At 27.5% G+C, this 10,413-nt stretch overlaps 1 protein-coding gene across 1 annotated transcript; it reads left to right on the forward strand.

Moving 5' to 3' along the window:
• The first annotated feature begins 4,108 nt into the window (after positions 1-4,108).
• On the forward strand, positions 4,109-6,793 carry LOC107887324 (uncharacterized). The gene is made up of 4 exons (XM_016811515.2): positions 4,109-4,584; positions 4,663-4,745; positions 6,376-6,431; positions 6,523-6,793. The coding sequence occupies exons 1-4, from the start codon at positions 4,413-4,415 to the stop codon at positions 6,599-6,601; spliced, it is 390 nt and encodes a 129-aa protein (XP_016667004.1). The 5' UTR covers positions 4,109-4,412; the 3' UTR covers positions 6,602-6,793.
• Positions 6,794-10,413: the final 3,620 nt, after the last annotated feature.

A 10,413-nucleotide genomic window follows, 5' to 3' on the forward strand; every position in this document is an offset into this window, starting at 1 on the left:
CGTTATTCTCACAAAAATTGATAACAACCTATGAATTCTATAAAATATCAGAATTTTCCATAATTTCAACACTTTTCAATTTAATCCTTAAAACATGTTTTTCCCTGATCTTGAGCTAAATTAATAATTTCATTCAATTTTGTAATTTAAATAATAAAATAATCCATTTCATACAAATTGGTCATTTCTAACATTTTTTTACAAAATTGCCCATAAAATTTTACTTTTATTGAATTTAGTCCATGAGCCTAAAACATACAAATTAGCCATGCTAGCTGAATATTCATACATATTTTCCTCCTCCTCCTCTCCATTCCACATCCTTAATTTATATAACATGCAACAAGAAACATTATCAATAATTTCACTATTTACTTATGTATATTCAAAACTGTCCATTTGCGTCATAGTCACTAAATTATTTATATCTTAAGCTACAGAACTCGAAATTAAGATCCGCTAATTTTGCCTGAAACTAGACTTAGTTATCTTATTACCATAAAATTTTCAAAATTTTTGGTTTATCCAATAAGTACAGTTTATTCTTTAAATTTACCCCTGTTCTGCTGTCTGACAGTTCTGACCCTTCTTCACTAAGAATTAATTATCTCATCGTACGAGATTCGGATGATGTTCCCGCTTATTTATATTGAAAATAGAATTTTTAAGGATTTTAAACATATAAATTTAATCCCTTAACTATTTTCCTCCAATTTTTGATGATTTTCCAAATTCAGAACAGGGGAACCCAAAATCATTCTGACATTGTCTCACAAAACTTATTATATCTCATGATTTATAATTCCATTGCTTACACCGTTTCTTCTATAAGAAACTAGACTCAATAAGATTTAATTTCATATTTTATTCATCCTCTAATTATATTTCTACAATTTTTTGAGATTTTTCAAAGTTAGACTATTGCTGCTGTCCAAAACTGTTTTAGTGCAAAATGTTGATTTTCATTTTGCCCCAAATTTCACAGTTCATACAATTCAGTCCTTATTTAATTAACCCCTCAATTAAACTAATTTTCTTAATTAATACTTTTCCTAGACATTATAAGTTATTTCATAACTATTGAAATTCAGAATTTCCACATAAAACTCTAACTTCAAACTCTTTTACAATTTAGGTCCCAAACATTCACTTTCTATTCAATTCTTTCAATAAAATCAGCATATAAACAATTTAAAGCTCTAATTCTATGTCAAATCATCATATACTTCCAGCATATATTCATAGAAACTTTCAATTTCTTTCATAGAATCAAGAACTAATGAATTCAACAAATAGACCTAGTTGTAAAAGTCACAAAAACACAAAAATTTCAAGAAACAAAAATTTCAAGAATTAATCAAGAATTGAACTTACTTGCAGTAAAAATATGAAAAACCAGCTTAAGGGAACTCTTCCATGGTGTTTTTGCTGATGAGAATGCAGAAAAATAAAGAGAAATCTAGATAATTCCACTTTAGCCCTAGCTTTATTAAGTAAATTTTGCAATTTTCCAATTTTGCCCTTAATTCCCCTTATTTTCTTGGTGATTTCATGCTCTTGCCGTCCAGCCCAAATAGACCTTGGGTCTATATGCCTTTTAAACCCTCTTTCTTTTATTATTTAAGCTATTTAATCATTTTCCGCAATTTTGCATTTGATACAATTTAGTTCTTTTTGTTCAATTAGCTATCAGTACTTTAAAATTTCTTGACGAAACTTTAATACTAACTTATTAACACTCCATAAATATTTATAAAAATATTTATGGCTCTATTTAAAATTCCCGAGGTCTCGATACCTCATTTTCAATTTTAATTATTTTAATATATATATTTAGTACATTTCACCATTTCAAAATTTTTCCTAACTTCACATTTAACTTATACTCACTAAATTAATAATATTTCCTACTTATTTGTCGGATTTAGTGATCTAGAATCACTGTTCCAACACCACTGAAAATTAGGTTGTTACAAGATTCCATTCAAGTACTGCTTTCACCTTATTAAGATTCACTTTAATACCTTTAGGATAAATCACATAGCCCAAAAAAATGTACTTCTCTCAACCAGAATTCACTCCTACTCTGGCAACAATATTGATATCAATTGTGCTAAAACTTAATCATTAAAAATAATGTTAATAAACTTTAGATTTACATCAATCTTTTACCACCATTAGATTTGTGATAAAAAAATTAAATTTTAAAAATTACTTTTTACTTATGTGTCCATCCAAATTAATAATTAATTTCCATGTAATTTATTAATTTAAATTTCATCTCATTAAAAAATGTCAAGTAATTAAATATAAGGGTTTTTATGGATATAAATTAAAGAAAAGGGACTTAAAAAAAAATACCATAAAGACTTATTTGAATAAGTGATTATAGTTTAAGGAACTGTTTAATATATAAGCCTATTTTAATTTATATTCAAATTGACGAACGGTATAAAGGCCAAGTGCGTAAATATCGAAGAATCTATTGGCAAGTAAACATAACCCTTGGAACTTAAGCCATTGGCTATTTTACCAATTTAACCTAAAAATTTTAATATTTATAAAAATGACCCTAGTTTAAAAACATTCACTAAAATACCTGAAATGAACAGTAAAATTGGGTTATGAGAAATAGATGGCCAACACCATCTTTTTCTATTAAAAAAATAATTTTTGGGGTTTTGGACACTAGATGGCTGGCACTAGACGTGTGCATGGGCCGGGCCCATAAAAAAATTTCTGCCCGTTTTCAAGGCCCAGGCTCGGCCCGGTCCGAAATATGGACCTAGAATTTTGTCCAAGCCCTGCCCAAGAAAAAAATGATAGGCCCAAGCCCGGCCTGGCTATATTAAAATTTTTTTTGCTTTTTTTTTATTAAATAAAAAATTTTAAAATATAATAAATCAAATGCATTTAAAACATAAAAACAAATATTAAAACAAAAAAAATAAAAAAATGGGACTAAAATAATTCTTAAAATAATACATAAATTAAAAATATAATAAAAAGTAATTATATTAAAATTAAAAAATTAAAACAAATTAGAACTAAATTAAGAACTAAATTATATTAATAACAAAAATTTTACAATATCAAAATAACATTAAAAACAACAAAAAAAAAGTAAAGTAAAAAAAATTAAAGTTACTTAAAATTTAAAATAAAAAAAATTTAAAAAATTTAATATAAAATCGGGCCGGGCCCGGGCCAAAAAAATATTGCCCGAGGCCCGGCCCATTTTCTAAACGGGTCTCGTTTTTTGCCCAAGCCCATTTTTCGGGCCTATATTTTTACCCAAACCCTCCCATTTTTCGGGCGGGCCTTCGGGCCGGGTCAGGCCGCCCGGCCCATGCACACCTCTAGTCGGCACTCCCTGTATCTGATTAAAAAAATAATTTTTTTGGGCAAAGTGGTGCCGGCCAACATTCACCCAAAATCACCCAAAAAAAATAATGGGAATATTACAATATAACCCCTCCTTATTTTCCCACCTTTTTTTATTTCCTAAGTTTAATTATATATTTTTATATTTTAAAATAGTATTGAACTATTTATCATGTTTTTTTAATTATTATTGCCATCACTCACATTATTATTAAATTTTAAAAATAATTTAAAATATATTGAACTACATATTTTATAAAATTATAATTTTCATGATTGAATTTTCCCATAATTTGGTATTTAGATAATTGCATGAAAATTACAATTTTATAAAATATGTAGTTCAATATATTTTAATTTATTTTTAAAATTTAATAATAATGTGAGTGATGTAATAATAATTAAAAAATATGATAAGTAGTTCAATATTATTTTAAAATATAAAATATATAATTAAACTTAGGAAATAAAAAAAATAGGAAAACAAAGACGAGTTATGTTGACTATTTTTATTTTTATTTTTTTGTTGAGTGATTTTGAATGAATGTTGGCTGGCACTACTTTATTCAAAAAAATTAATTTTTTAATCACATATAAGGGGTGTCGATTATTAATATGTCAACACCTTAAAATTTAAAATATATATATGTTGTGGACTATTTAGTGCCTAAAATTAGAGTTATTTTTATAAATATTAAATTTTTTTGAGATATATTGGTAAAATAGCAAAAGCCATTAGGTTCGGATATATAAATATCTGAAGGCATACGAAGGTGGTGGATGTATGATGTGAAAATCCAACGGTCAGGAAAGATGGTCAACGCCAGCCCATTGAGTCGTCATCTGAAGGAGAAGTGAAACTTCTAGAATGAAAATCAAGCCAAGCGGTTTCCTTCACCGTTAAGTCGAGGCAGAACAAAGTAGACGCGGACAACAGTCTCCGTCTTTCGCATTTCGCAGCCTACAAAAAGGAAACTAAAAAAAAAAAAAAATCAAACCCAAATTAATTAGCAACAAATCAAAAGGAAATGGCGTTGCAGTGGATGATCCTAACCTACGTGGTCGCAGCAGAGGCTGCCCTGGCTCTTCTCTTGACCTTCCCCTCTCCCAAGTTATTGAAGAACCGTTTCGTCTCTCTCATCTCCCTCATTCTTCAGCCCACCCTCTTTATTATCCCCTTTGCCGGATTCCAGCTCTTAGGTTTTCTCTCTATTCATTTTTTTTTCCTTTTCAATCTTCAATGAAATGGGTTTTAGGTTTCTCAGTTTTTGGGTGCAGATATCTACTGGAAGAACGAACATCGATTGATGTGCACCTCTGAGATCTGCACTGCTGCCGAGAGAGATCGTTATGAGAAATCCGTAAGTATTATATTTTGGGAATTTCTTTATCAAATACATGAGCAAACTTATTTGAATGTTAATCATCTTTTAATTGCGGTTCTTATTCGGCTCTTCCAAGTTTTTGAGGTGGTTATAACTCCTACATGTTTCATGCTGGAATATTTCTATATCGTTTCCAGTATTTGTAGTTAGCTTCAATAGTTTAGTTTGATTATAATTGCCTGAACTTTGATTCTAGAATCAATTAGCTTTTGGGGATTTTATTTGTCTTTAGTTTAAAGGAAAAGTGGTGTGGCAATTTTATGGAATTAAAATGCTTTGATTTGATGAAAAAGATGATACATTCTATCCTAACTGTAAAGCAAAAACCAAGCCTCTTTCTTGATACCTCAAAGCTCTGCCATTAAACTATTCATAACACCTATATTCATTACTAAACCTTTAATATGACTATTGACACTTTTTTGTTCTTATCAAGCCTCATAAGAAGCATGTTTATGTCTTGCTTTAATCTAGCTTAAACCTATTAAATCTCTTTCTCCAGGTTGTTGACAGTCATATATCGGATGCATGTTTCAAAGCATCTATAATGATTACTTTCGATAAATTTTAATTTGTAGTTATTGAAATAATCTCTTTTTCTTAAAACACGAAACTGCTGTTGTGCAAAAAGCATGCATCCAGCAATTTTTTTTTTTTTTGCAATATATATACATGTAAGGAATGTCCAGGTTGTATGCTTGTTAAGCACAAGGAGTTTTTGCGCTATGGGTCATTTCCCCCCTTAGAACATCAAATCATTTTCAGATTTATTTACTTCCTTCAGGTTTTTGGTCACCTTAGCTTTAGAGTCTATAGGCTTTAAGTCATTTTCCTTGCCTTGCTATTCTTAGATTGTTGTTTTTTCTTTCTTATTTCTAGACAGCATGTTCTATCATGGTTTTGGTTATTTTCTTTGTTAGCTGCTTTTGAAATGGGGAATTGGTGCCAATAGCATCATCTTCATTATCTTGGGACTTGGTAATGCGTAAAGGTTTTTCTTGTTTTTCATTAGAGGCCCCTGCATCTTAATAGAATAAACAGTTGTACCATTTTTGGTTTATATCATGTAATGAGGGTGACAGGTCAACCAATGGAAACTTCTTTGTTGTAAGACATGTATATAATTTAGCATTTCTCACCCTACAGATCCTTTGGATGCACAAATGTACATTGTTTCCTTTGCCATCCTTCTTCTCTCTTTGTTTTGGTTTTTGACTCTTTCGGGGGTGGAGAAACTGACAGCTTCCTTGCAGCTTTAAATCCCAAAAATGGGAGAAATAGCATTGCATCGTCAACAAGGTTGAAAGACTTATATTTGCATCAACAAGGTTTAAAACGGGGGCTAATAATAATGCATTTCTCAATTCAAAGAAGTCCTTGGAGCAAGTATACATATAGCGGCTTCCTTGCTGTTTAAAACCATATCTGTGGTTTTGGCATTGGTAGATTTTATAATCAGATAATTTAGAGCTTGTTTATGATTGATTGATTAATTTTTTAGGCATTCTACTTTTTCTTATGAAGCTGTGTAGAGTTCCTTAACACATGAAGAATGCCTCCTTCACTGGTATGAAGGTAAATAAATTCACATTGGGATGCTTTGCAGGTGTTCAAAGCTCAAAGGAATGTAATTTTGTGTACGACTGCATGCCTCCTTTACTGGTATGTGGGTAGCAATTTGACAGGTTTTGGTTGAGAAAGATATTGTAGGAGCTGCAAATGTTGAAACAAATTGCATGTGATCCTTGTGCAGGTGTATCTACCGGATTTGCAAGTATCACAAGGAAATTCAGAGTTTGGAGGAAGTAGAGAAGAGATACAAGAATGAGTAGTTTGGTATCAGAATGCTTCTATACAAAAACTCATCAACTTGTAGAGACTACGTTATGTTCTAAAGCCTACACATGGCATGTTTTTAATACAGCTAAAGCTCCTGCCGTTTCTCTCAGCGGAAACTATAATTCTTTCCTTGAACCATGTATGTTCTTTTTGTTAATACTTGAGCGGTTATGGTTGTCTTGTTAGTTGGAAGTGCCAAGGCAATACGTACACATTGGTTAGGAAAATTCAACACACAACTGGCTTTTCTATAACTCTAAATAATTATAATAAAAAAGCTTCATGAAAATTTTAATTTAAAGGCCAAATATTTTATGATCTTTTTAAAACATTAGATCTCAATCTTATAATATATGTATATCATATAGGTTAATTTTTATTAATGTTAATTTTTGAATTTCAGTTTTAATTTAACAACTAGTTTTATATATTTAATTAAAATAAATTGGGTAAACGCGTACCTAAGTTGTTAAATTTTTCATAAAATCAATTAAGCTCTTGTACATTTTTCATTTAATTGAGTTTTTAAATTTTAAAATTGAAATTAATTAAGTTTTTTTTTTATCGTTATGGATAGATAGGGGTGAGTAAAATCTGATTCGATTCGAAAAATTTGATAAAATTTTTAAATTTTGAATTAAATAGTTCGAGTTATTTGAGTTAATTAAGTTATTTGGGTCAATTCGAATAAAAAAAATAAATTTTTCAGTTTAACTCAAATGTGAATTATACAGTTTGAGTTATCCAAAAATTCGAATAAGAAAAGGTAAAATTACGTCATTTTAATAAATGTTTATCTTTTCTAAAGTTAAAAGTCAAAATTATTAAGTTAAAAGGTAAAACTATGTTGTTTTGATAAATGTTTACTAATTAAGTTAAAAGACAAAACCATTATATTGTTTATGTTGTTAAATAATTTTATACTTCGTTTCCTAGTTAAATTATCGATTCATGTAAGCGCAACATTGAGTACAAATAATAGGATCCGTTAATTCAACTCGCCTTGACTCTAAATTTGTTGACTCGATTCGATCCGATTCGAAAAAAAATTCAAATTGAGTTTGGTTGCTAAAATAGGATTCGCCAACTAGACTAACTCGAAATTTTTTGACTCGATCGAATGCTCACCCCTAATAGTATACTTAAAATAGATACAACTTAACAAGCAAATACTTCTTAAATAATAAAAAATTAACAATAAAATAAATTTTATACAATACCAAACAATAATAACAAAATAGTAGCAACATAATAGTAAAATAGTAGTAAAATAGGGAGAAAACTATAATAAAATAATATTAAAAAATAGATTTTTTATCATGTAGTGAATTCAAGCCGGGCCTGGCCAGGCTCGAGCCAAAAATGTGTTACTCGAGGCTTGACCCGTTTTTTAACGAGCTTAATTTTTTTGCCCAAGCCCATTTTTCGGGCCTATATTTTTGTCCAAACCCTCCTAAATTTAGTGCGGGCCTTCGGGCCGGGTAGAGTGGCCCGGCCCATGCACACTTCTAAGTATAATTATCATGTAACCATATATATGCGATAAGTGGTGTTTTCACATTTTTCTCATTTATTTTTCCATTAAATATGAATTTAAAATTTTTTTAATATCCTGTGCATTAGTCTCATATTTTTATCTAATATTTATTAATTAAAATATATTATAAAATTGTTTCTATAAATTTATATTTAAGATAAACTTAAAATATAATTAATTTTAAAAAATATTTTAAATATTAAATCAATTGACCCATAATGAAACGTATTACTAAATATTTAAAATAAAATATGGCAATGAATCTAGGCAATGTAAGTATGGTAATAAAATATTCATTATTAAATTTCTATTAAATTAGCTTGGAATTGAGGATTCAAGCAAGTTGAATTAGAAAGTGATAATGTAATGTTAATTGAATTCATTCGGAATGGTTGGGCATCGGTAAGTCATGTTGATGAAATTAGATGCATATATGATTGGTGTTTGAAATATTAAGAAGTTAAGTTTAAACATATTCAGAAGGATGCTAATAAAGTTGTAGACTGTAATACTAAGGTAGATAGTGGCGTGATGGATGAACTGATTATATTTGACGATCTCCCAAGTAACGCGAGAGACTTTTTAGAAGAAAATATTCGATAGTTTTTGTTGGTCACAGATAGAATACTCTAATTTTTTATATTCTCTTAGAATTTTTCTAACTTTACCATTTACCAGAAAAAAAAAGAAATGCACTAACTAAATTTGTTAAAAATTTAAACTTGAAAGGTAATGAAACGTAAATGATTATATTTTAAATTTAATTTTTTTTAAATATAATAATTTTGTATCAACCTTAAATTTGATTTTTTTTAAAAAAAATAAATAATAAAAGTTGTTAACTAAAAGTTGGTTATAAATTGAAAAAATAATAACAACTAATTGTTGTAATGAAATACATTTGAACTTATATAAAATTTAAAATCTCAATCAAGTTTTTATTTATACAAAGTGTTTAGGAATATATAATACAAGGTTTTTAGAAATAATGTTAAGTGACATATTTAAGATGATGACAAGTGGATAGTGTTTTTACTTGATATGTCAGTATGTTATTTATTAAATTAATTTAAAATTATAAAAAATAATCTGATTTTTAAGTAAAAAAAAATTAAACTCATAAATAATTTAATACATTGAAAGGTGAAATTAAAATATAGTTCAAACAATAAAATCCTTTTAAATTAGAAATTGTTTTCAATCAGCATTATCATATCAAAAAATTTTAATTAAATGCCTTTTAAGATTATAATATATGTTTAATATATATTTTTCGAGAACGTATATCTACTATGACCTAAATAATAAAAAGTGGTAATACTTTTTTAAGCATCTGTTTAAACAACTTTATAATTTTTTTTTTAAATTAGAAATTTATATAACATGTCTAAAACTAATTATAACCTTTTCAAAAATAATAGTTATATTTTAATATTTTCAATTAAATTAACTTAGAGAATATTTAGTTAAATATATGAGTCTTTTTGGTAATTCTAATTAATTTTCTAAATATTTAGTTAATTTGACAATAGAATTTAAAATTTTAAAAACATTTAGTAACATAATCCAAAAAATATATATAGTTTTTAAATAATAAAATTAAATTATTTTTAAACAATCTTTAAAAACAGCGATTTTTCCTTAAACTATTGTTTTAAAAGTTTATACACTATTCATACAATATTTAAATTTTTTTATAATATATATATATATATATAGTATTTGAATACAATATGTTTTAATGTATGTAAAAATATCGTTTAAAAATTTAAAAAATTTTAAAATAAAAAATACCTTTTATGAAATAATATAATTTTATTTTTCACAATATTACTCATTTTAAAAAAATTAAAAACAATTTAATATATTTCAATTTATACATCCAACTAATTGTGCATCACATGGGTAAAAAAACTAATATTATGAAAATACACACCAATAGTAATTATTATGAAAATATTATCTATCATCTATGCAATTAATTGGGCTTAAAGTTATATATATATATATATATATATAATTAAAAAACCCCTGAAACCAAAATATTAACATACAAGAAATAAAATACAAACAAAATCATATGTCAAGACTTAAAACCAAAAATATTGCTATTAGATCTCAAGCTTTATAAGACATCTCATTAGATGGTTATGGACTTTTTCTGTTCAAAATGTTGTAAAAAAATTATCTACAAAGCCATGACAAAAATTAACATGTATAAAATAAAATATATTTTCTACATAGCATCACGCTAACAAGAAAGAAATC

The sequence above is a fragment of the Gossypium hirsutum genome, chromosome A03, assembly GCF_007990345.1.
Source record: "Gossypium hirsutum isolate 1008001.06 chromosome A03, Gossypium_hirsutum_v2.1, whole genome shotgun sequence".
In the NCBI taxonomy this organism is placed as follows: Eukaryota; Viridiplantae; Streptophyta; class Magnoliopsida; order Malvales; family Malvaceae; genus Gossypium; species Gossypium hirsutum.